Below are 27,268 nucleotides of genomic sequence, written 5' to 3'. Positions count from 1 at the left end.
TTTTTCTTCTGAGGAATTACTCTATTGTGTTTATTTTCTTAATAGTGGCCCACACAGTGATATGTGAACAGAATGTTAGCACATGGAGATTTGTATACCCATTTTACCTTGATTAGTGGTGTAACTCATGTTCTTGTTGTAGGGCTTTGATCAGCTTCGCCTTGAAGGCTTGCTTTGCGATGTGACCCTGATGCCAGGTGACACAGATGATGCCTTCCCTGTGCACAGAGTCATGATGGCCTCTGCTAGTGATTACTTCAAGGCTATGTTCACAGGTACACTGCCTTTTTCAAATCTACATCCACGTTCAAACAATATGAAAACTATGTGTTTAAATCTTTTTTATCTTTAAAGTGCATTCATTTCTTTTGGTCTGTGTTTTGATAAGAAGAAACAGTTTCAAACAGAATATACACCCAGAAAGTGTGGTTGTGGGTGGTGCTTTTTTTAACTTGGGAAATGGTTGTGCCTTTTTCCAACTTCCACCCTCCTTTATTTCACAGCTTTTCTTTTCCAGACACATGTATGATTAGGCTTCAGAGCCTGGGTCCCACTCCTACAATCTTTAATTCATCTAAAGATCTGAAGTTATAGGAGAACATTTTGGAAGCACTTGCATCCTATAAACCTCCATTAATGTATATATATATATATATATATATATATATATATATATATATATATATATATATTCATTCATTATTAAGTACTCTCTTTAATGATAAAATATGCAGAAATCTGATTGACATGAATGCTTACACAGAATAAAACTTTTCCTTGATTTCATTGTGTCTAATTAGCAGCAGAAGTGAGTTTGACCTTAATTAAATTATATGCCTTCATTTAACTGAATCTTTTTACTTAAGGTGGAATGAAAGAACAAGATTTAATGTGCATTAAGCTTCATGGCGTGAGCAAAGTCGGTCTGAGGAAAATTATTGATTTCATTTATACTGCCAAACTTTCTCTTAATATGGACAACCTTCAAGACACACTGGAAGCTGCCAGTTTCCTACAGATTCTGCCGGTTTTGGACTTCTGCAAAGTATTTCTCATTTCCGGGGTAAGACATTTTCAAATCTTCAAATCTTTTTCTGCAATATACTGTGATATCCCCTGTTTAGAGTAGGCTAATGAATCTGTTGTGTAGACACGTGAAACTTTGGCCATTAGAGACAGGTTCACATAATGTGCAGTCTGGAAGCAAGTTGAGAGGAAACAGTGCAGGCACACACTTACGAAAGAGAACCACTTATGAAAAGCTTTCTGTGTAATCAAATGACACCAAGCACTAATAGGGTTTGATAACAGTATATACCACAACCTTCTTGACAATGTTATATATTTTAATTCGGTTAAATTCACCTTAATGATTTTAAACAAGTAGCCTTTAAATGGAATTCTGCGGAAACATAATTTGAATTTCTAAAAGTCTTTTCAAATAAGCTTAGCAATCCCATTTCTTCCTTTAAATATGGGAGCTAGGTCTTGAAAAGAACTAACATCTATATGGAAACCTTTAAGAATATAAATTTTGAGTCTATCATAGGAGATCACCCACTGGTTCATTTTTAGCCTTCTTTCATAGATAAAGAAAGAACACATACAACTACCAGCCAATGAACTACTTAACAGTCATCTGGTTCCTGAAGACAGTGGCTTATTTTAGTTAAGACCCTTAAATTTTTTTCTGCAAAACACAATATTTTGGTTGCAAAGAAATATTGCCAAGAAGATTTCCAGACTTCTGGAGCTTGCTTTTGTGGTTGAAAATTATGACAATAGTAAATTTTGATATGTTCTATAATTTATTATATTGATGGATAGTATACTTTCCTATAATTGGTTTTAACTCATACAAATTTTAATATTGGTAAATACTTGGTGTTGGGCCTTTAAAATTGCATTTACTAAACATGAAGCCTTGTCTTTATTTTATTTACGTTTTAATATTTATTTTATTGATTTTAGAGAAAGGAAGGGAGAGAATGAGAGAGAGAGAGGAACATCGATCTGTTCCTGTATGTGCCCTGACCGGGGATCGAACCGGCAACCTCTGTGCTTCGGAAAAATGCTCTAACCAACCGAGCTATCCGGCCAGGGCTGGAGCCTTGTCTAAAACTCTAAGTTTCAAGAGAACGTGTCCTTAATGATTTTTATTAACAAGCTGCTCCTTATCTTACAAAGTCAGCCAACAGATAATTTAACCGGGCTATTGAAAGTGTGTTTTGTTTGCTTAAGGGCATTGTAACGTGCTCAGGCTGCTGTCTCATAATTACATTTAATCTTTTAAACTAACTGCTATTTTGAAGGTTTTTTTATGGCAGCATGGTGTTATAGTGTTGACTCTATTGTTTTCTCCATTGCACAAAGAGCCGAAGTGAAGTTTATTTCCCAGGATGCTGCTTGTTGTCATTACCGAATCTGGGAACTAAATTAACTTTTAATTTAATCATGCAAGGCCATTCCCCTCAAGAGCTATAATTATCTTTCCTCTAGTTTTGTGCCATTGACATTGTATAACAACGTCATTTCAAGAAAAAGTGAATTGTATTGAATATGTTTTTTTAAAAAATTTATCAGTCTAATAATTAATCTAATAACACAGCTTACATTTATAGACTCTTAACATTGCTTTACACTGATCCTAGCTACAGGTAGTCATCCTGAACCAAACTAGACACAGTGTCGTGATTATTTTGGAACTAATCATTAGCAAGCAACATTCTTGACCTATTCCTTCTCAAATACCAAAGTTTATTCCTTATAATTTTAGATATTAATTGTGATCGGTTCCTTTACCTGAAAGAAAAATACCAAACTGGATAAAGTCCCACTTATGAAAGAGTAAAAAAATATACAAATTTCAAAATAACAGTATTGGAAAATAATTTTGTTCTACATAGCTCTATTTAAAGCAAGTTTATTTAAAGATGATATCACAGCAATTTTGCAATATTGACGAATTTTCTGTAATTGGAATGTTGCTTCCTTAACCTGTTTGAAGGATTTATTATAACTGTATGTTTTACCCCCTTGGAAATATCTTTTTTTCTTTTCATAACAGTTAATATCGTCTTAAAGCTTATATTCTTCATTCTTAGCATCCTCTGCAGGCATACTAAAACCTGTTTCTAATGGAGAAGAGGCCTGTCCCTGACGGAGCTTACTTGTGGTGTAGTTCAGTCGTATCTACAATGGTTTTAGAACTTTCTTAACTGTGAGCTTTGAGGAAACACCTCTTTTCTGTGCACCATTCTATTTACTCATCTTTCATCCTGAACTATGTCTGGTGATTTTACTGTGGAAATCTTCCCTTTCACAATCCATGATAAGTTTTGAGAAAAATCGGTAGATTATTACTGTAAGGGTTGTATAAAATCCAATTTTTCCATTATCCCTCTTTCACACATTCCGTTTCTTGTTAAACATTTAGCTTCACTCTATTGTCCCTTTCCATCTCAGCAATCAAGTGAATCAGAAAAGTACAGTAGCCCTCGGTGCCTTTTCTACTTATATGAACTGAAAGTTTCAAGATCATATATTTTTCAAAGGTAGATTTGTTTTTAGTTCTCCCACAAACTGGGTTATTATAGATCAGTTTAAGCATAACAATCTCATGTTTTAAGGATCACATGCTTAAACTAAACATTTTAAGGAAATAGGATATTTTTAATGATATAGTGTGATTATAGGTCACATAAACAAAACAATACTTGGATTTGAGCTCTTAGAAAGAAAAATCAGCTCTAATACAATTCTGTCCAATTCTTAATCACTTGTGTGGATGATGAGGGGTACTGGTCCATTAAATATGACTCAGCAAATAACACTATTCTATAACAGAATATCAGGCTCCGTGGAACAATAACCACTTTCCTCGTAACTTTGCTGTCTTTTTGCAGTAGTTCTTTGCTCTTAGGGTGGTAATTATTATTATAGTTTATAGGATCTGGTGCTTTTGTTCGTACTATGTTATATTCTTGGTAATTATAGAAAAGGAGACTATGAAATGAATCCGAAAGGTTAACAGTGAGCGATACAAAACTGAGTAGGTAAAATTTCTGTGAAACTAAAAATGTTTATTTTATATATCATGGAGGTAATGGAAAATTACCTTTGTTTTGTCCCTGTGACATTGCATAACTACACTGTGCTAAATACCATGCAGCCATTCCCTGATTGATGAACAGGTTGTAGTTAAGGGTTTTTGTGTGTTTGTTTGTTTTTTATATTTGTTTACAAGTTAGAATTTGTAATATATAGCATTTACCCCACAGAATTACTGTTATAGAAGATTACAGGTTAGCCCATAAAACCCAATTTAATGTGAGGTTGCTGAAATGGGACATTTGTAATTGAATTGGAAATATTACAATGTAAATATACAATTATACAGAATAAACAATACTGAATGAAGGTGAGCAAGAAACCACTTTTTTATATATAAAAGCACATTTAATCAGAGAATAAGATGGCATTGTGCTTTTGACTTGGTGATACTCTTCCTTTAAACACATTTTTTAAAAGTTGTGTTTATTTTTTTCCCTTGCTACAGGGATATCATTGGTTCTGTCAATGATTTATTATTGAGTTGGGAGCTCACAATGGAATGCAGAGAAGTGTTATGGAGGTGACTGGGGCAATGGAGACTTGGAGATGATGGGAAACAATGGAGGTGTATAATGTGGGAGAGGGTAAAGGCAGGGAAAAGCGGTTTTCTCCAGGGAGGAATGAAGGAAGTCAGTAGTTTTTAGAAAAGACTCCTTCTTTTGCTGTTTGGTGATGATATCAGCAGCAAGCTTTGGGAATATTTTCTTGATGTAAGTATTTCCTGTATCATATATATATTTCCCATTTCTTATTTAATCCAACTTGGAGTATTCATAACAAATAACAAACATGTTGCTTTCTTTTTCTTTTTCTTTTTTCTTCTTCTTTTTTCTTTGCAGAGGTTCAATGAAAATTAGAGAAAAACGTTGCATTGATAATTTTACCATAAATCAGTTTTTTCCCCCACCAAACCAAGCATGACTTCTTTGTTTCTAAGGCTGATATTCAGCAAGTAGTACTCAGACTCCAACTGTTTACAGCCAGCATCTATTCTGATTAATTGGTACCCAGACTGTGCTGTGCTAGTCATTAAGTATCACCTCTGTCTATCACTTTCATCACCCTATTCTTGCCCATCTGCCATATGGGACTCTGTAGGGTAAGAACAGGTCCAGCCTGGGTCCAAAACAATTTATCCCCCCAAAGACCATTATAATAGCTAATATTGTATCCAATAAAGGAAGTTCATTCAAAGTGCAAAGGAATAAGAGAATTAGATTCTCTAAGATGGAGACACTATCAGTATCCACCTCAAATGACATTTAGAATCTGAAGTGAGACAAAGACTGAGAGAAAGTTCTTTGTTTTTTTATTTAACTTTTTGTTCTCTTTAACAAAAGTTCCCTATTTTATGTGAAATCCTCACCTATGGGAGGAGGCCCAGGAGAAGATATTCTTTGACCTCCAAACTAGCTTGTTTGATTTCTTCCCAATCTTTTTCTATGAACATGCTTTCTCACTCTACATTGGAGGTACTTGATATCAAATTATCCTTTCATTTTTTAATATTTTTAAATTGATTTTTAGAGAGGGTGGGGTAGAGAAAAAGAGAATCACTGATGTGCCATTCCACCAATCCCTGTACTCATTGATTGACTCTTGTATGTACCCTGACTGGGAATCGAACCTGCAACTTTGGCATGTTGGGATGACTAAACAACTGAGTTACCCAACTAGGACCAGGATGTCGTTTTAATCAGCTATTCAGCACCAAGGAATATTTAGTGCACTGAATGAGGAGTCCTCCAAAATTGTCAGCTAAACTTCTTAATCTTTTTATTTCCCTTAAGAGGACAAAAGCAGATACTTGTTTACTTTTGCTCTGTGGTTTTGTTTTGTTTTGTTTTCTAAATGAGAATTTATTTGAATAAGATACTGGTCTTCAACAAAATATTTAACAACACAAATTTCTGATGAAACCTGTCATTAAAATATCAAATTATGATGAGAGTGTTTGGGTGTATCAAGTATGATTTTAATTTTAACTTGAGTAGGGCATTTAAATTTAATATAAGGTATATTAAATTTATTTAATTTGAATTTAATATAGCAAAGCGAGTACCAGTGTGTTAATGAAACTCCACTTTGAAAATTATGATGTTTGGAACTGCCTTTAGGATGACCATGAAGGTTGTTTGATTACAATAGAATAATTTATGTCAAGGAAACTTAAATGTGCACTTGATTATTTTAAAGTCAGTTTTATTTGTTCTCATAAATGGTTGAGAAATTTCCTTCTTTTCTGCTTCTCTGCCCTTTCAAATGCTAATGTAAATATTTGAATTAACTTCTATAATGACTCTTTAGAATTTTGGCCAGGTTATATATTCAGACAAAATTTGAGTTCTTTCTTGCATATGAATTCTTAAAAATAAGCTTTAAACTTTATATTTTTATATTTTGAAAAGGTAATGCATTCTAATATATGCATTAATTACATTATATGTTTGTTACTGGATATGTCTATCATTTTAAGTCAACCTAGCCTGAATGTTTGGGGGTATTCTAGCTGATGAACTTTCAACAATCATGACTAAGAAGTGGATTGAAATGAACCATCATTGAATAATCCTGTATTTTTCCAAAAATTGTTTACCATCATTTTTATATATTTATATTAACTAGTATTTAATTGTTCTTTTAGACTTTGCTTCTATAATCTTTATAGTCTACAATTAGTTTTTCATCTTTGATTATATGCATTTTATAATTAATGTCCTATTACATGTTTTTCTTATCTGAGCCTTTTTTAAAATTCATAAGATTCTAGTAATTTACTATGTTAATTCAACAGTATTCTATTTTTAGTTGTATCTATCATCACATCTTTAATTTTTATATTGCTTATAATTGTAGTATTTAACCTTTCTTATATACCCACAGTGTGGTAGCTGTTGTACATGAGCTATTGAAACTGCTTAGTCCATCTGTCAAGAAGTATAACAATTGGGAGGCTATGAAATTCCATTCTCTGGTGATTTTTAAAAGAGTAGGCAGCTATCTGTATTGACTAGGTGGTCTATCAGAGTATTTTCCAGTTCTGTGTGTCTGTATCTGAACATACTGATATTTTCCAAACGCCCCTAAATAAAAGGTAGGTTTTGTGTCCTGGTATTTTAGTAACTGTTTTCTTACAGCATAAAATTGAAGAGGGAAAAGGGTCAGGAACCAAATACCTTGATTAGTTTGGTTTCTAATCTTTCAACTTGGCTTATTTTATATGCTTTAAATTTGATGACTAACAACCGATGGTATCCTTTTGTCCATGTGAAGTACCCATTTTTGTTGTTTATATTTTTCAGTCATATCAATAATGCTGAGAATCTGCACAGTTGGGAATTATTTTTGTGTTGTTATCAACTTTTGCTTACCCATACTAGTAAATGTGTATAAAAATGCAAATTACCCAAAACAGGAATATCTTCTACTTAAGGTGGCTTGGCCAATCAGGTAGTGAGTGTAACTTCATTTACATAATTTATAACTTTATTGAGACACCAACCTGTCACATCTAAAATTAGCTTAAAATATACTTTTTATTAACCACATTAGAAATCCAAGGTATTGAACAGTGTTGAACTAACTGTACTTCAAAAGATCCATAAAGAGTTAATTAATTAATTTATTTTTTGGGTTCTTTTGTGTTACAACTTTAGGTATTTTTAAAAATACATTGCTGTTAAGTGTCGCAAGCAATTAAAACTTTTTGGTTATTTCTGCAAAGCAAATCAGCTGCTTAAAAGAGTTCAAAGTCTTGACCAATAGATCTTTGTCTTGTGTGTGTGCATTAACCTTAGGGCTTTCAGTAGTGTTATATCTTAATTAGGCTATTATTTTATGCAAGGAGTAATGACTTTCAGCTTTTAAATAATAGGGCAATAGAAGGATTAGCCAATTTTTTCTTAACTGTCTGCCAGTCTTTAACTATATAGTTACATTAATTAGTTTTACATCACATTTATGAACACACACCCTGACTAAATTAAAATACATTTGAGTACTTTGCCATTGAGTTGTCTCTGTGTTTGTATACATATACACACCCAGACGTTTGTATGGTAGGCGTGTGTCCTGAGTTCTTCCGTGGATAACATTTGCTGATATGCTTATTCTCTTTTCACTTTTGACCAATCAGTTGTTAGAGTATTGAAAAGAGGTCCTGCAGAAGAGGAGCTTTTCCATAGCTTCTTTCCTTTTCCTGCTTTTCATTCTTGGCATAGCTTGCTCTGTGCTGGGGAAATTTTTCTGGGCTTATTTTGACTTGAGACAGAGCTAGAATAATACTGAGAGTAAGACAGTGGCTAAGAAAAACTACATGGCATACAATAGAAACCAAAAACTAACTAACCCCTTGGGGTAATTTAATACATACACACCTATTCCAACCCTCCTTAAAGTGATTCCCTTGCTTATACTTCCAGAACAACAATGTGGAAAATTACTCTAGTAATAATTATCCTATTTTACTATAAGCAATAACGTTTTAATTTTTTTTTTTTGTATTTTTCTGAAGTTGGAAATGGGAAGGCAGTCAGACAGACTTCCGCTTGTGCCCGACCTGGATCCACCCGGCATGCCCACCAGGGGGCAATGCTCTGCCCATCTGAGGCGTTGCCTTGTTGCAACCAGAGTCGTTCTAGCACCTGAGGCAGAGGCCATAGAGCCATCCTCAGTGCCCTGGCCAACTTTGCTCCAACGGAGCCTTGGCTGTGGGAGGGGAAGAGAGTCAGAGAGGAAGGAGAGGGGGAGGGGTGGAGAAGCAGATGGGTGCTTCTCCTGTGTGCCCTGGCGGGGAATCGAACCCAGGACTCCTGCATGCCAGGCCGACGCTCTACCACTGAGCCAACCGGCCAGGGCCTTTTTAAATTTTTTAAAAAAATGTAATTTGGAAATAAAACTGAATAGTAATGAATGAAAGAATAGTATTGAATGAAACCCATTTACATGAAAGAGAAATCTTAGAATCAGGTATTAGAGCTTTTCTAATAATTGATCTGGTAGCTGAATTAAATTTAAGAACCATGACTGAGAAGAGGATTGAGATGAACCACAATAGAATAATTTTCTACTTTTTTCAAAAAATTTCATCTGGCCAGAATTTTATTAGTATTTCTGTGTGTGTGTGTGGGGGGGGGGTGAATACACACTTTTAAGGATAGAAAAATACAGCAGGAGGTCCTTCAATAACATTATTTCATTATAACATTGATGAAAAGCAATAACAGTTGAACACTTGTTTATATCAATTAGCCTATGGTAAAATTCGTTTCATTATATTTCTTCACAGTTCCAAGAATCTATTAAGAGCATTGAGAACTTACTGTAATTATTTTGGCCATAGTCAAGTAATAACATTGTTTCCTATAGTAACTTCTGACCTACTGACTTTGAATAATATTTACTTTTATTCACTCTTCTGCTGGATTAGGTAAAGGTGGTTTGTGAATTCTCTTTAGATCATTAATGTATTTAGATAAGAATCTTTATTTGCATCTATATGGACAGGAAAAAACATACTTTACTCTTCTTTTAGAACAGGTATTTATGTTATCCAGATGTGATTGTCATAAAAGGAGTGTGTTTTAATTTTTTTTATTGGCTTAATAGGTCACTTTGGACAATTGTGTTGAAGTTGGGCGGATTGCCAACACCTACAATCTGACAGAAGTGGATAAATACGTTAACAGCTTCGTCCTGAAAAATTTTCCTGCATTGCTGAGCACTGGGGAGTTCTTGAAACTCCCTTTTGAGCGTCTTGCCTTTGTGCTTTCCAGCAATAGCCTTAAGCATTGCACTGAACTTGAGCTCTTTAAGGCTACCTGTCGCTGGCTACGCCTGGAAGAGCCTCGGATGGACTTGGCTGCCAAATTAATGAAGAACATACGATTCCCACTGATGACACCACAAGAGCTTATTAATTATGTGCAAACCGTGGATTTCATGAGAACTGACAATACCTGTGTGAATCTCCTTTTGGAAGCTAGCAATTACCAAATGATGCCATACATGCAGCCAGTTATGCAGTCAGACAGGACTGCCATTCGGTCTGACACCACTCATTTGGTTACACTAGGAGGAGTGCTGAGGCAGCAGCTGGTTGTTAGCAAGGAATTGCGCATGTATGATGAAAAGTCCCATGAGTGGAAATCCTTAGCCCCCATGGATGCCCCAAGGTATCAGCATGGCATTGCCGTCATTGGAAATTTCCTCTATGTCGTTGGTGGACAGAGTAATTATGACACAAAAGGAAAAACCGCTGTTGATACAGTCTTCAGATTTGATCCTCGATACAATAAGTGGATGCAAGTTGCATCTTTAAATGAAAAGCGTACCTTCTTCCACCTAAGTGCCCTCAAAGGATATCTATATGCAGTTGGAGGGCGAAATGCAGCTGGTGAACTTCGTAAGTCTCTTTACTTCGAAATTCTTATCAAATCATAGAATAAATAGTTCTATAAAACGAAAGATAAAAAATGTAGTTAGGGTTTCATTTTAAACTGTTTTTCTTAGAAAATATCAGAGACAAACAGTATGCCTGATCTGGGCATATATTGTTGGCCACGGTACAAATTATCTTATAAATACATCAATATGTTGCAGAATACTTGATTTTCACAGTATATATGGTTTTCATCTTGAAGGTTCGTTCAACTACAAAGTGTATTCTGCTAATTTAAATTCTAATAGAATCTTGGACAGAAGTTTGGAATGTTTCCTCATTTTTCATTTTTAAAAGCCCATATTATATTTTACTGAACAGATTAAAATTCTTCCTTCCAGAGCATGGATTTTTATTTTCTTTTTTTTTTACATAATCTGTTACCTATCAGAGGCCACATAGTAAGATAATTTTCTTTAGTGAGTAAATGTACCAAGTTCAATATTATCCAACATATATTTACTGTGGATATTATAATCTTGGACTATCAGTTTTAAAAATCATCCTTTCAGTGAAATACCAGTTTTCTTCACTGTAAACTGATGTGGTGATCCTTAGCCGATGGTCACTTTTTTGTCCTTCTAATCTTATATTGGTCACATGTACAATTAACATAGCAATACTTTGGCTATATATAATTAGAACTAGAAGATGTATTTCTGTTATTTGAAATGTATATTTTAAAGATTTTATTTTATTGAGTTTAGAGAGGAGAGAGAGAGAGAGAGAGAGAGAGAGAGAGAGAGAGAGAGAGAGAGAGAGAGAAGGTGTGGGGAAGTGGGAAGCATCAACTCGTAGTGGTTGCTTCCTGTATGTGCCTTGACCAGGCAAGCCCGGGATTTCGAACTGGTGACTTCAGTGTTCAAGGTCGATACTTTCTCCACTGTGCCACCACAGGTCAGGCTATTTCTTTTATTTTAGATAAAAATTGGAATAAAATAGATGTCCAAAAGGGAAGTCATGAAGACCACATTTTATGTTATGCCATACAATCTGTCATTACCATCATTTTTGTTTTTTTTCCCCCTACCCCTCTCTTTCTATTCTCTGTTTTAGTGTCCTCATAGTTGTTCAGCATTTAGTCTCCAGAATGCTGGGGAAGTTTAAAGTATGGGTATGCAACATAATCAAATGTCAAAATAAGCTGGAGATGTTTTCTCTGAACCTATGTACCCTGATTGATTAATGTCACCCCCATTAAAATTAATTTTAAAAAAAGTGCAACTAAAAAAATATTGGCTCTGGATAAATTCAGAGTAATTATCAGAACATTTCTTTTCAGTATTCTAAGAAATAAAAATAGTTTAATGAAATTTAGAGTAAGCTGTTTTTTGGAGACAAAAATAACTGTTCTCGGCTCTTATGCTTCTCAGCTTATCAAGCCCTTTCTTGTTACTGATCTTTCCCACCTACAAATTTTTTCCTTTGTTATCACAATGATATATTTTTTAAGACCAAACTTTCCAGATTGTTGAATCATGATCATGAGCCACACAGGTTTCTCAATAATATATGTGTGTGTGTGTGTGTGTGTGTGTGTGTGTGTGTGTGTGTATTTGGGACAGAGAGAGACAGAGAGAGGCACAGAGAGGGGACAGATAGGGACAGACAGACAGGAAAGGAGAGATGAGAAACATCAATTCTTCCTTGTGACACCTTCACTGTTCATTGATTGCTTTCTCATATGTGCTTTGACCAGGGGCTACAGCACAGCGAGTGACCTTTTGCTCAAGCCAGCAACCTTGGGCTCAAGCCAGTGACCATGGAGTCATGTCTATGATCTCACGCTCAAGCCAGTGAGCCCACACTCAAGCTAGCGACCTTGGAGTTTCTTTTGTGTGTGTGTGTGTGACAGGGACAGCAGAGAGAGACAGAGAGAGTGACAGACAGACAGGACTGGAGAGAGATTAGAAGCATGAATTCTTCCTTGTGGCACCTTAGTTGTTCATTGATTGCTTTCTCATATGTGCCTTGACCAGGGGGCTACAGCAGACTGAGTGACCCCTTGCTCAAGCTGGCGACCTCAGGATTTTGAACCTGGGTCCTCTGCCTCCCAGTATGATGCTCTATCTACTGTGCCATTGCCTGGTCAGGCCCAGTCTCTTTTTAATTATCAGACTTGTAAAAGCATTTGAGATATTGGTACCCTTACTGCAAAATTATCATTTTGAGTCTCAGTCAATGCATGCACATTATTTTTTATGTTATTATACTCTTAAATTTACAGTGTCTGGAAATATCTATAAGATACAGGCAATGACTTGGTGCTTTCTCAGAAAAACCATTCATCTAAACTAACCTTTATGAGTTTACAAATTATATAGGCCATCAACCTTGACAGTCAGTGGTCATTTTGAATTTTTTTTTTCATGAAGGAAATAGCTCCATTTTTCAGTGGTGCTTGTTGATATTATCTCTCCTGTTAATATGTAGCTATTAAATGTTCAATATGTGTTCCTCATATTAATTAGAGGCCTATTCTCCTGAGAATTTATAATCTTCAGGACAAGGAGAATCATTACCTACAATCAAGAAGGTATTCTTTTTCCGACTTGACCCCCCCATCCCCCGTTTGAGCTCTTCCCATGATATACTTAGCAGAGAACAAAGTAGACTACCCCATTGGGCAAGTATCTCACTGCCTTGCTCATGACCTTCAGAAATCACTGCTATCTCTCATTTAAAATAGTCTTCTGTGTTTCAGTATGAAAGTGAAAGGAAACATTTACAGGCCAATTATTTGATATTCTTTCCCTTTGATATCATCTCCTACAATCTAAAATAACTAAACTTTTATAGAAAATGATTGCTTTGCTTAAAATCAGCACACCCACCAAATCAGTCTATATTAAGTATTTTAAGATTAAATATATTGGAAATTGTTTTTAATAATTATGTGATTGACTATTAAGTGCACTCAAAGTAAAAATCTTGATTACAGGAGGACTTTCATGCCAAAAGAAGGCATTATATAAAACCAAGAAGCAAGAGGCTTCATTTTTTTCCATACCCACTCCACCCCCTTAGAGTTTCTCCTATGCTAAATGCAAGATGTCAACTGTCTCATCTAGAAACATTCTTTATTGTTGAGATAACCAAGCCTGATATAACCTGCCCTGATTACCTCCCAAAAGAACAGTATCAATGAGTTCTTGTGAATTCTGTTAATAATTTTTCTCTTTGCAGAAATAAAAAAAAGTATGTGTCAGTTGCCTTTTCCAGTTTTCTTAGGCCCATTGTTTTTACATAATAGCAGATGTTGGCTCTAAGGAAACTCTTGCTTTTATTAATGAATGTTCCAGAAGCTGGGGTGTTAACTTTTTTCCTGCTCCATAAGTATTTTTTTATGAAACTCCACTTCTACTGACACACACACACACACACACACACACACTTGTTGTAATAACTTAACGTTCCCATTTTAACTGATTATGCTGACATGTTAATATGCCTTTATAAATAGAGAAGGGGAAGCCCTGGCCGGTTGGCTCAGTGGTAGAGCGTCGGCCTGGCGTGCGGAGATCCCAGGTTCGATTCCTGGCCAGGGCACACAGGAGAGGCGCCCATCTGCTTCTCCACCCCTCCCCCTCTCCTTCTTCTCTGTCTCTTTCTTCCCCTCCCGCAGCTGAGGCTCCATTGGAGCAAAGATGGCCCGGGCGCTGGGGATGGCTCCTTGGCCTCTGCCCCAGGCGCTGGAGTGGCTCTGGTCGCAACAGAGCGACACCCCCTGGTGGGCAGAGCGTCGCCCCCTGGTGGGCGTGCCGGTTGGATCCCAGTCGGACGCATGCGGGAGTCTGTCTCACTGTCTCTCCCCGTTTCCAGCTTCAGAAAAAAAAATAGAGAAGGGGATAGAATGGGTGTCAAGAAAAGGAGATTGGTGAGAGAGTCTTTTAACAATTTAACAGGTTCATTAGTACTAGTATATCATTTATTCTTCATACATTTAATAGCCATTGCCTATCTATAACTATGAAAAGAAAAGTGACAACATTTACATGGCACTTTAGATCATTTTAAAAATACTTATTGATTGATGAGAGAGTTAGAGAGAGGGAGAAAAACATCAGTTTGTTAAACTTATATATAAATTCATTGATTGACTCATGTATGTGCCTTGACTGGAGATCAAACTCACAACCTTGGTACATCAGGATGGTGCTCTAACCAACTGAACTAGCTACCCAACCAGAGCAAGGCATTTTAGATCATTTTAATGCATTTGGCCTTATAAAATCCTTTCATGGACTGTATGGGCCCAAGGCCACAGTACATCAAAACAATACTACTAGGGTGTGTATGAGCCTGGAATATTGCTGAAATATAATTTCTTAGACACACTGACTTACTTTGACTTTGGGTACAATGGGAAATGAGAATAAGCTTAAGAGTAGCTGTCACTTAAGTGAAAAAACAGTCCGTTATTTCAGGTATCTTTCAAAATTATGTCATATAAGCAATAGATCTTCCATTGAGGTTTTCTATATTGAAGAGAAATATGACAGATCTGATATCTTTTACTTCGGTTAAATATTGATAAATCAAGCTTTCAAATAAAAATGACTTACAGAAAAAAATGCTAGACTTTTTTCAAATAAATGTACAATAAACTTACTGAAATTGATCAAATACCTCCATATACCTTAATGGATATGGTGTTTTCTTCATTAAGCAACAAATCACCATCTACACTTTAAGATTCTAGAGCCCATCCCCACTCTGTGGGTGCCATTGTTATTCATATGGTTTTCTTCAGGCCTAATCTCATTCCCAATCTCAAAGAACAAGTAAATTCCACATCATCCCTTGGGACCAATTCTGGACTCCAGTATAATCACCTGAAAAAATAAGATTCCTAGTAATATATGTGAAAAAACCAGCTTAATTGAGTGTAATTCTTAAGTTGAAGATCGTCTGTTATTTAAATACCAGGCCCCCAGACTACTGAAGATGATAAAGTTCAGCAAACTTCTGTAAAGAACCAGAACAAATATTTTCAGCTTTGCAGTCTGTAGGAACTCTTCACAACTAATCAACTCTGCTGTAATATTGCAAAAGCAACTATAGATAATTTATAAACAAATAGGTGAGGAACTTTATTTTTATATATGAACACTAAAGTTTGAAATACATATAATGTTCATATATTCTTCCTTTGATCTTCCCACAACTCTTTAAAAATGTAAAAACCATTCATATTTTTATCTTGTAGGTCATACTAAAGCAGATGGCATACTGGATTTGAATTCCTAGCTGTAGTTTACCTGACCCCTTGATTTTCCCAGTTAACCTCATTATCAAATTCCTCTCTAACACAGTGACAAAACCACTGCTTGGTGGCTCCAGGTCCTTGCCTTACATCATCCCTTGTTTCTCCCCCTATCAAAGTTATGGCACTAACCATGTAAATATGGACAACATAAATAAGGGCAAATATATACACTTTTTTTTTTTTTTACAGAGAGAGCAAGTCAGAGAGAGGGATAGATAGGGACAGACAGACAGGAATGGAGTGAGATGAGAAGCATCAATCATCAGTTTTTCGTTGCAACACCTTAGTTGTTCATTGATTGCTTTCTCATATGTATCTTGACTGTGGGCCTTCAGCAGACTAAGTGACCCCTTGCTCGAGCCAGCGACCGTGGGTCCAAGCTGGTGAGCTTTGCTCAAACCAGATGAGCCCGCACTCAAGCTGGCGACCTCGGGGTCTCGAACCTGGGTCCTCCACATCCCAGTCTGACGCTCCATCCACTGTGCCACCACCTGGTCAGGCCAGTTAGGGACCAGTCTGAGAAATTATACATATGTGTAGATGTATGGGTTCTTATAACCTCTATTAGGGAAAAAATTCAGTTGGCTCACTGATAGAAATCCAGCATTATCTTTCTACATAGATAAATTTTAATGATCATAAAGAGTGAATATTTATTCAACTTCTAGTTCATTATAAAAGGAATAAGAGGAAACTGCATCAAAATAGACTGAATTAAACATAGGGAAAGACTATAACACTCTTGAAATTTTAAAGTTAAAAGCAGAATTATTCATTAAGAAAAACAGAACTATAATAAAACCTGTCTTTGACCTCGAATATATTGGAAAGATGATCTTGGAAGTCTTTTAAAACCCTTTTACTGATAGGATGTGTGATTAGTCTACATTTTTATCAGCTAAAACCCTATCATTAATTACTTTTCTGATGCCAACTACCAATCAATATACTAGATTCTCTATAAGTGGAGAGAGAGAGACAGACAGAGAGAGAGAGAGAGAGCATAATGTCCATTCAGTAGGATTTTGCTTGTCAAGTAGGTAAAAGTCATGCTAAAAACAAATGGAGTAAAATAAGTAAATCAGAAAAAACTAAGAACTGTATGAATCTATACATAGATGGGACATAAAAATGAGACTCAGAGACATGGACAAGAATGTGATGGCAACGGGGTGGGGGCAAGGAAGGAGAGAGAGGGGTGGGGGGGGAGGGGAGGGGCACAAAGAAAACCAGATAGAAGGTGACTGAAGACAATTTGACTTTGGGTGAGAGGTATGCAATATAATCAAATGTCAAAATAATCTGGAGATGTTTTCTCTGAACATATGTACCCTGATTTATCAATATCACTGCATTAAAATTAATAAAAATAAGATAAAAAACAAATGGAAATGTACATTTAAAAAGACATCAGTGATTGGACATAGAAAGAGTACTGAGTATGTGGTAGTTTTAGCTCATCATTAATTGTGGAAAAACTCCTACCTTATTTGGGGGAAAAGATTTTGCAGGATCATGCTACTTGATGGAAGGGTTTAGAAGAGATAGAGTTGGTAAGGGTTCAAGCCTGAATCAAAGAACAAAACTATCAACAGAATAGATTAGAATGAGAATAGTAAAAGCCTTTGAAGAAGACTGAAAACTCAAATGTAAAAAGTAAGTGGAAAAGGAAATTAGTAAAAGGTTATGAAGTGGTATAAAATAGGTGTTTTTAGAAGAGAATTAAGTACTTTACGTAGTGAATTTGATGAAGAAATGGAATTATTGAAGAGTAGAAAATTAAGCTCTTTCAATTTCTGTCTCTAGTTTTGTCTGTTCTCATGTTATCTTTTTAATTAGAAATCTTGTTCATAGGATGATTTACCAGTTAGAATTTCATTTGGCTGCAAGTAGCAAAATCTTATTCTAGTGGCTTGATCAAATAGCCCACTCAGTAGAATTCTGCTTCCATTTTATTGTCTACGACTGTATTATATGATCACTCCAACTTCAAAGGGACCTGATAATTAGAATTTTATTTTAAATTTGGCACAGCTCTTTCCAAAGAGTGTTATGGTTCTGTCAGTAGGAAAAATGCAGGGTTAGGGGAGACAAGAAATTGGGTTAGCAACTGGCAGTGTCTGCAATAAATCGTATAAACTTTTCAAGTCAATCTAGACTTCATGCTTTTAAAAAAAGGTTTACAATTTTGATTTGTCTGGACTGTCATTGTTCTATTTTTGAAGTTATAACAAATTGATGTTTAAACAAGTTGATTTATGCCCTGGCTGGGTGGCTTGGTTGATTAAAGTATTGTCCTGACATACCAAGATTATGGATTCGATCCCCAGTTAGGGCACATACAAGAATCAACCAATGGTGGCGTGGATGGAACAACAAGTTGGTGTTTCTGTTTCTGTCCTTTTTCTTTCCCCTACCTCTAAAAATCAATAGTAAATAAAAAATAAATAAGAAATAAATAAGTTGAAGTCACTTTTCCAAAATACTGTATGTTAAAGTTGATAAATTTATTACTGAAAGGAAGTACTCCTAATAAAAATTCTTAATGTCATATTATTCTACCAATCATTTTCAAGGTATGAGCAGTACTGGTTGCAACAGCATTGGATATATACAAACTACTGGCTTTAATGTGTAGATATGGAAGAATTATTGTCAGTGTCCATTTTGTAGTCTGGATATGAAATAAAGCAATAAACATGAGACCATACACCAGGCAGCATGCATACTTTTATTCTCAATTTAAAATTTTGCTTTATATCTATTAATCTTTTTTTCCTATGTGGTGTATCAACATGGGCCCCAGAATTGAAATGTTTTTCTTCCTAGAAAAATGCCAAATTATAAAGATACAAGTAGAAAAGTCATTGTAGTGATTTCTGCAGTGACAGAAATGTGTTAGACTATTATGCTAAGTATCTAGTCTGATGTAACATATATTAATGGTTCAAGTTATTAATACAATCACAATAATTAGAGACCTCCTAAAGTGTGTCTCATACCTATAATACATATGTTTCAGTTATTTATAAATAATTATTGTTCCACCTTAAAAAAAATAATTTGCTAAATTTGAAATTATAAATCCTTTTCTCTTTCTTTTTTTTCTTTTTTTAACAATAGCTACAGTAGAATGTTACAATCCAAGAACAAATGAATGGACCTACGTTGCCAAAATGAGTGAGCCCCACTATGGCCATGCTGGAACTGTGTATGGAGGAGTAATGTATATTTCAGGTAAACAATTATGATTCAGATACAATTAATACAATACATAATTTTTTAACTGTCACCATCTTTCTATATAGTGTTAATAAAAATAATCCAGAAAATGGATAATCATAATATAATTTGTGGTGATTTTAGAAGAGATATGGTGGTGGGCAAAAGTAGGTTTACAGCTGTTTAAATGGAAAATAATACAATAATTAATAATAAAAGAATAAACTGTGTTTTGCATAGTCACAACTGTAAACCTACTTCTGCCCACTCCTGTATTTTGGCCACATGCACATATATTTTTTCTAATAAAAAATTCTGAACCAGCTATTGTTTGCTTATACTGTCCCAGTAACAACTTCCATTCTCAAACTGTTGGTATTAAATCATTCTTTTGTAGAATTTAGAGAAGAGTCTTATTCTAATGTAATGTTCAACTCTGATATATATATTTATTTTTCTGAAGTGAGAAGTAGGGAGGCAGAGAGACAGACTCCTGCATGCACCTGACTGACCGGGATCCACCAGGCATGTCCACTGGGAGGTGATGCTCTGCCCATCTAGGGTGTTTCTCTGTTGCAGCCAGAGCCATTCTAGCACCTGAGGCAGAGGTCATGGAGCCATCCTCAGTGCCGGGGCCAACTTTGTTCCAGTGGAGCCTTGGCTGCGGGAGGGGAAGAGAGAGATAGAGCAGTGGTTGTCAACCTGGTCCCTATACCGCCCACCAGTGGGCGTTCCAGCTTTCATGGTGGGTGGTAGCGGAGCAACCAATGAATAAATAAAAAGATAGATTTAACTACAGTAAGTTGTTTTATAAAGATTTATTCTGCCAAACATAACGAAAATCTGACATAAAGTACTTGGTAAGTAATTATTATTATATGCTTTAACTTGCTGTAACTATGCTTTATAAATTTTATAAAGTTACTTCCCTAATTTATAAATCACCATAACCATGGAACCAGTGGGCAGTTAGAAGAAAATTTTACTACTAACAGAGATATGAAAGTGGGCGGTAGGTATAAAAAGGTTGACTACCCCTGAGATAGAGAGAAAGGAGAGGAGGAAGGGTGGAGAAGCAGATGGGCACCTCTCCTGTGTGCCCTGGCCGGGAATTGAACCCAGGACTTCCACATGCTGTGCCATCGCTCTACCACTGAGCCAACCTGCCAGGGCTCAACTCTGATATTGAAATTTTCTTTTGTTAGGCAGGTTCTTATCATTTGACCTTGACACAGACTACCTCAGACAGTGTGTCCCTCTTTTGGGGGTCTGCCAATGCCATGTCAGCAGTTATATTATTTGAGAATAAAGGTGTTTAGGTGATGTTTGTGCTCTGAGTCTCTGAACACTGCCTTAGGACATCTGCAATGAAGAAGGATCAGTAAAAGGCCTGGAGTATGTGATTGGCAGGGTTTTGGTGTTAAGTTTATGAGCAGATATAGGATGTCTTATTCTGAAAGAGTCATCCAGAAAATCATATGCTCTACTAATCAATGACTTCTATCATCTACCAATTTACTGTGTGTAGATCCTATGACATTATAATGAGAGCTCCAAATCCTCTGGAGTGAAAATGACATCTGAATTGTTCTAGTGGTGATTTGGTATTCTCTGGTTTCTCTTCAAATTGCATAAGTCATTCACCTCTTACTAGTGGTGATTTGGCATAACTAGCACATACTGCATACATGACCTTCACAATCAAAGTTAGGATAGGAGCCATGGCTAGTTTTTCAAGCCAAAGAACACTATTTTCTTTCTGACAATTTTGTAAAATACAGAAGAAAAATAATACAAAGCAGAAGAAAAAACAGTGATTTCCATCTGGCCACCAGATAGTAGAGCAAGGGTCCCCAAACTACTGCCCGCGGGCTGCATGCGGCCCTCTGAAGCCATTTATCCAGCCCCCACCACACTTCCAGAAGGGGCACCTCTTTTATTGGTGGTCAGTGAGAGGAGCACATTGACCATCTCATTAGCCAAAAGCAGGCCCATAGTTCCCATTGAAATACTGGTCAGGACCCTGGCCGGTTGGCTCAGTGGTAGAGCGTCGGCCTGGCGTGCGGAAGTCCCGGGTTCGATTCCCGGCCAGGGCACACAGGAGAGGTGCCCATCTGCTTCTCCACCCCCTCCCTCCTTCCTCTCTGTCTCTCTCTTCCCCTCCCGCAGTCGAGGCTCCATTGGAGCAATGGATGGCCCGGGCGCTGGGGATGGCTCCTTGGCCTCTGCCCCAGGCGCTAGAGTGGCTCTGGTGGCGACAGAGCGACGCCCCGGATGGGCAGAGCATCGCCCCCTGGTGGGCGTGCCGGGTGGATCCCGGTTGGACGCATGCAGGAGTCTGTCTGACTGCCTCTCCGTTTCCAGCTTCAGAAAAATACAAAAAAAAAAAAAAAAAAAAGAAATACTGGTCAGTTTGTTGATTTAAATTTACTTGTTCTTTATTTTAAATATTGTATTTGTTCCCTTTTTTTTTTTACTTTAAAATAAGATATGTGCAGTATGCATAGGGATTTGTTCATAGTTTTTTTTTTTTTTTTTTTTTTTTTTATAGTCCGGCCCTCCAATGGTCTGAGGGACAGTGAACTGTCCCCCTGTGTAAAAAGTTTGGGGACCCCTGTAGTAGAGCTTTGACAGATGTAAATGAAAATTAGTTTAGTTCTTCCCTAATCTGAAGAACATATAGTCTGATTTTTTTATTGTAGAGACTGATTTATTTGTTATTTAAAAATACACTTTGTAGATGATAGCAACTCAATAGATCAACCAATTGTACAAACAAAATTACATACATATTCAGCATTCCAATATTTAATTTTGTAAATGTCCATGCTGATAGGATATGACATTACTCACCCTCACCCCACCCACCAAAAAGTCTACAGAAACAAACAATTCTAAATACTCTTCTAAGCTTGTCCATTTATACAACTTTCAATCTTTCCAAAGCATTTTGATTTATTTCAGTTCATAGTCATAGTCACAGTCCTATAATTTGAGTACTTTCATTTAGCAAGTGAGGAAATGGGCACCTAGAATTACAATACCTGAGCCCTATGTTCAGGACCCAGAGGGTGCTTGCTGAAAAGCATTAGGAGTGAATGATGCTTTGTACTTGGAATTTACTGCAGACTCAACTCTAAAAGTGCCCAAACTATATTTTCATTTAGTAATGCCTCTTAAGTCCCATGGGTCTCTATTGGAAAAACTCATTGCAATAATATAAACTGTATTCTTGTTAAGAAGATGAAAGTGTTATTTTCTTTCTTTTTAATTCAAGGAAAGGATATAGAGAGGGCAGATATTTATAAGAATACTATTGAGAAGCTATAAAATGTCATAATTGTGGCTAGAAGTTAATGATCTATGACAGAGAGTTTTCTATTTGCTTTGGCATATTTTTTTTTTTTTGCTTTGGCATTTTTATAACAATCTCTTTACCTCATGCTGATCATTTTCATTCTTTAGGAGGAATTACTCATGACACTTTCCAAAAGGAGCTCATGTGCTTTGACCCTGATACTGACAAATGGATCCAAAAGGCACCAATGACCACTGTCCGAGGTCTGCATTGCATGTGCACAGTGGGAGAAAGGCTCTATGTCATTGGTGGCAATCACTTCAGAGGCACAAGTGATTATGATGATGTCCTAAGCTGTGAATACTACTCACCTATCCTTGACCAGTGGACCCCAATTGCTGCCATGTTAAGAGGGCAGAGTGATGTTGGGGTCGCTGTCTTTGAAAATAAAATCTACGTGGTTGGTGGGTACTCCTGGAATAATCGTTGTATGGTAGAGATAGTGCAGAAATATGATCCAGATAAAGATGAATGGCATAAGGTGTTTGATCTCCCAGAGTCCCTTGGTGGCATTCGAGCTTGCACACTCACAGTTTTTCCACCTGAAGAAAGTACACCATCACCTTCTAGAGAATCCCCTCTTTCTGCACCTTAAGATTATCTCTACAAGTAAGATACTGTAGTCCTATCTTTGCAATGTGTCATGGATTCTCTTCTTTTGCTGCCCCCTCCCTTTAAATAGTGTATGTTAGGATTAGCCTCCTGTAATTGATACAGATATTGAAAAAAAAGACAACATTGATGTTATTTGTGCTGTTTGTTTGGCTTAGAGTGTTTATAAAGTGGTAACAAAATAATTCTGGAAATGTATCCCATAGAAGCTGATGTTTAACACACCAAAAGAAAAAAAAGAAAAAAAAAAGAGAAAAACAATCAAGTTATTGTGTTTAAAATGTTTCTTCAGTACTTTTTGATGCTGTGTGCTGGGTATGAAGTATTTGTCATCTTACATTATAAAACCCAATAAACCAAGTCAAGGTGGGTTATAGTAAATGTACAGCTGTGCTAACTAGGCTTCAAAGCAGATGTATTTCTTTCATCTTGACTGTAAGGTGTCAAAGGAGGCAGCCGGCCCCAACAGAAAACAATAGACAAAAGGTTGCCAACTTGCATGAGCTGCCTCCCTCTTTTCATAAAGTATTTTTGACATAACTGTCAACCTACCTGTCTGTGTGGGTGCATTGAAAACATATAAAGTTCCTTAAACGCACAGGAGAAAGAATAACTGGAATTCACTCATATTTTAAAACAAGCAGCATGATCTCACTACTTATAAACAAGAGTTGGAGTTTTAAAAGTGTGTATCAAAACATTCACACACATAGAAATACCAAATGCAGAACTTTAAAAATATGAGTGGCATGTCAAATAAATGTAAAAGCAGAATTAAAATTTTCTTCCAAAAAAACCAGCAGGAATTCAGTATGTACAATATGAATGCATATATGTAGAATCATGCTGATTTCAGTGGATAAAGGCTGGAAATTTTGAGCAACTAAATTTGTTACTTTACCAAATTTTACCTTCCAAAACGGTAAACTACATCTTCTCCTTTGCTGTTGAGGTAACTTCCATATTATGTATTCTGTATACTCTCAGTTTGTGAGGTTATTTAGCACAAAGTATAGCAGCTTCACCTGGCAAGCTGCTTCCGTTCAGTGAATTCAACTTTCATGTTTTATCTTTTTGTTCAATAAAAAACATTTAATGTCATTTTGGTCTGAAGCATCTCATTATTGTGTGATTTGACTTCCTTTTGTTAAGTACCATATTGTTTATTTATTTAGTTATTTCGTATAGCAAGATTCAAGTGAGCAGAACTTAGACCACTGAACTGCTTGGATTAATTCATATTAATGGTTTTCATTAAGGAAAGAAATAATTTAACCAGGTATAATTTTATTGATCAAAACTCATTGCTGGTTGTCTTTGAGGAATTGGTTTATGGCAGATGCTAACTGACTCTTCTTCTTTCCCACAGAAGTAATGCCAGACATGTCTAAACAATAAGGTCACTTTTCTCGATCTTCGAGAAGATCTATCTTGCCTAATGAGAAGGGATTGTGTAAAATGACCTAAGACGTTTGTTCTTGAGCTAGAATCACAAACGAAAAACATACAATACATATTTAAAATGAGGTGCTTTCTTTTTTAAAAAAAAATATTTATTTTACTTTATTTTATTGGTGAGAGAGAGAGAGAGAGGAATATTAATCCATTCCTATATGTGCCCTGACTGGGGTTCAAACCAGCAACCTTTGTGCTTTGGGACAATGTTCTAACCAACTGAGCTATCTAGCCAGGGTTCAAAAAATGTTTTGGTAAAAGATTGTTTAAAACTTACATTACGGCAATCGGCATTATTTTTTCTAGTTAATCTGCAAATAACCACATGAACTCTGAACCAAAAATTCCAAACTATAGCAAAACAACTGGAATGTCACTAGATTTCTTCGCCAGTGGGTAATTATCAGTGCAGATGTCACTACCTCTGTCTTGAGATAAACATAATGAAGAAAGCAATTTTCCCATCAGTAATACTTTTGAATGTTGGTAGAAGCCTGATATGAATTTGAAAGACCTCCATGGGCAAGATAGTGACTTCAGTTCTCTGTTTACAGGCAGAGCAGATTTAGCTATTTGCACACAATTAGCACTTGCCTAAAACTGGAAGACTATACAGGAGAGAATGATAGTCCAGCCACAGTCCAGTGTGGGTGTTCTTGGTCAGGCAGTTGTCTTTCAAGTAGCAATGGTTCTTTCCATCTTGTGGCCTCTTCTGTCTCTTAGGTCCTCAACATTCTCTCCATTTGGTCAGCAGGAAGAAAAATGGAGTGCCGTAAGTATGAGAGCTGTAGAGGTCAGGCTCAAAAGGGGCATATATCACTTCTAACTACATCCCACTGGCCAGTAGTCAGTCCGTGTCACAAATAAACACAAAGGGGACAGGAAAATAGCAGGTAGCTGTGTGCCCAGAAAGAAGAGGAAATAGGGTTGGTGATCTGTTAGCAGTTTGCCACAGGGAATAACAGAGCACACACAATTGTCTTTGACAGCTTACCTTTTCTGCCTCCATGCCATATGTTATTTAGAATAGCAATTAATGTCACACAAGTGCTATTATTAAAGAATTTCAACAGCTGGTAAATTGTTAGGGATTTTCCTTCACAGTGAATTAACTTTTTCTTTATTAAAAAAGATGTCTGCCAGTCACTGCTTGGCTTTACAAGCATTTCTCACATTTACCTTTCTTAGGTTCTTGATCTGTTTGAAAAAAGAGCTATGTGATACATTAAGTATCGAAAGGTTCATGATTGCCTTTCTTGGTCAAGCTTGGTAGGGTGGGAAACATGAAGAAAAACATCTACTTTGCCTATTTCTAGAATTATAAAATATTCATCTGACAATCAGGTTTTTCTAGAATTATAAAATATTCATCTGACAATCAGGTTTTGCTCTGAAAAGTGAAATTATAACCTGAAACTATTTCCTCTCTAATATTACTTGAGAGACTCTAGTGTGTGTGTGTGTGTGTGTGTGTGTGTGTGTGTGTGTGTGTCTGTGTGTGTGTAATTTGGGGGGGGAGTTGCTAAAATTATTCCCTCACTGTAGCCCTTGAGAGAGTGTTCTACTGGGCAGTTAAGTAGTGTTTGATTTGTTCAATCATGTTACTTTATTTTTCATTTCATTGAGCCTTTGTGTATTTCTCCCTTCTACCCAAAAACAGTAAGCAGACCTTCCTGTATGGAAAGTTGGTTCTGCCTCTAATTTTATTCTTGGCTTTTGTGCCTTTCCTTTTGTATTTGATTTTTAAGCCACTAACCCTCAGGTTTAGTACTTTCCACAACAGCTCTTTGGGTATGTGGGGAGCATGGTCAATGTGTAGCAACATCACAAGGAATAAGGGAAGTTTGTTTTAAATTGTTCAGATGATACAGTATTTAAAAATTCTTGGTCATTATAAAATGCAAAATATAGAAAATTGAAAAAGACAAAAAAGAAAAGCATTTATCTCCCCCATGTCAAGATAATTATTGCTAAATATGAGTATATTATTTTTTCACAATCATCTAAAATCTGTGTAATTTTGTGTACATCATATAAAATATTTTTGATTTGTCAATATACCATTTTCTGATAAAGTACATCTGATACATCACTGCATTAATTTCTGATAAAAATATATCAATGCAATATTTAGAATAAGATTTTTAAATCTATATTAAGTGAGGTTTAACTACTAAATGTCAGTATAAAATATTAAAATGTTAATGTGATCAAATTGGATATCTGCAAGATTACATAAGAGTGATGCTAGGCTTTTGAAATATTTATTTCAACAGTGAATCTAAGTGATATAATTCAGATCTCTCAGTAGATATTTTATTCTCTTTAAATTTAGCATTTCTTGCTCTCTGCCAATTATGTCTTACGAAATAATGCTCCAGTGCTTCTTCACTTTGCATGTCTTGGCAATGTGACTAAGATAAACAAACTTTGAATTTTAAAAATGAGAATAGAGGCCATATCTCTGTGCAAACAAACAGAAAATATTACAACAGGGGTTGGCAAGCTTTTTCTATAAAAATAACAGTAAATATTTTAATCTTTGTGTGCCATATGGTCTGTCACAGCGACTCAACTCTGCTGTCGTAGTGCTAAAGTGTAGGTGATATGTAAATGAATGAGTGTGGGTGTGTTCCAATAAAACTTTTGTTTTACACTGCAATTTGAATTTCACAATTTTTGTGTATTACAAAACAAACACTTTGAAATTCTAGCTAATATTTCTGGCACATTTTGTTATTTTGCATTTGCTTCACTACGTGGGTCATAGAGGAATCGAGAGGACTGCAAGAAAGGTGTG

The 27,268-nt window shown here is 36.0% G+C and overlaps 1 protein-coding gene across 5 annotated transcripts in view; it reads left to right on the top strand.

Annotated features, from left to right (window-relative positions):
• Positions 1–24,114, top strand: part of KLHL13 (kelch like family member 13) — a 267,685-nt gene extending 243,571 nt beyond the window's left edge. For all 5 annotated transcript variants that reach the window (XM_066356873.1, XM_066356874.1, XM_066356878.1 and 2 more), the window contains 5 exons: positions 143–275; positions 867–1,063; positions 9,721–10,516; positions 18,945–19,058; positions 22,509–24,114. In XM_066356873.1, the coding sequence (XP_066212970.1) occupies positions 143–275; positions 867–1,063; positions 9,721–10,516; positions 18,945–19,058; positions 22,509–22,996 (1,728 nt within the window). In that variant the 3' untranslated portion in view covers positions 22,997–24,114. The remainder of the gene's footprint in view (positions 1–142; positions 276–866; positions 1,064–9,720; positions 10,517–18,944; positions 19,059–22,508) is intronic.
• Positions 24,115–27,268: the final 3,154 nt, after the last annotated feature.

This window comes from Saccopteryx leptura, chromosome X (assembly GCF_036850995.1).
Source record: "Saccopteryx leptura isolate mSacLep1 chromosome X, mSacLep1_pri_phased_curated, whole genome shotgun sequence".
Taxonomy (NCBI): domain Eukaryota; kingdom Metazoa; phylum Chordata; class Mammalia; order Chiroptera; family Emballonuridae; genus Saccopteryx; species Saccopteryx leptura.
The sequence above is the reverse complement of the archived record's forward strand: the minus strand, read 5'-3'. Positions and strand labels throughout refer to the sequence as shown.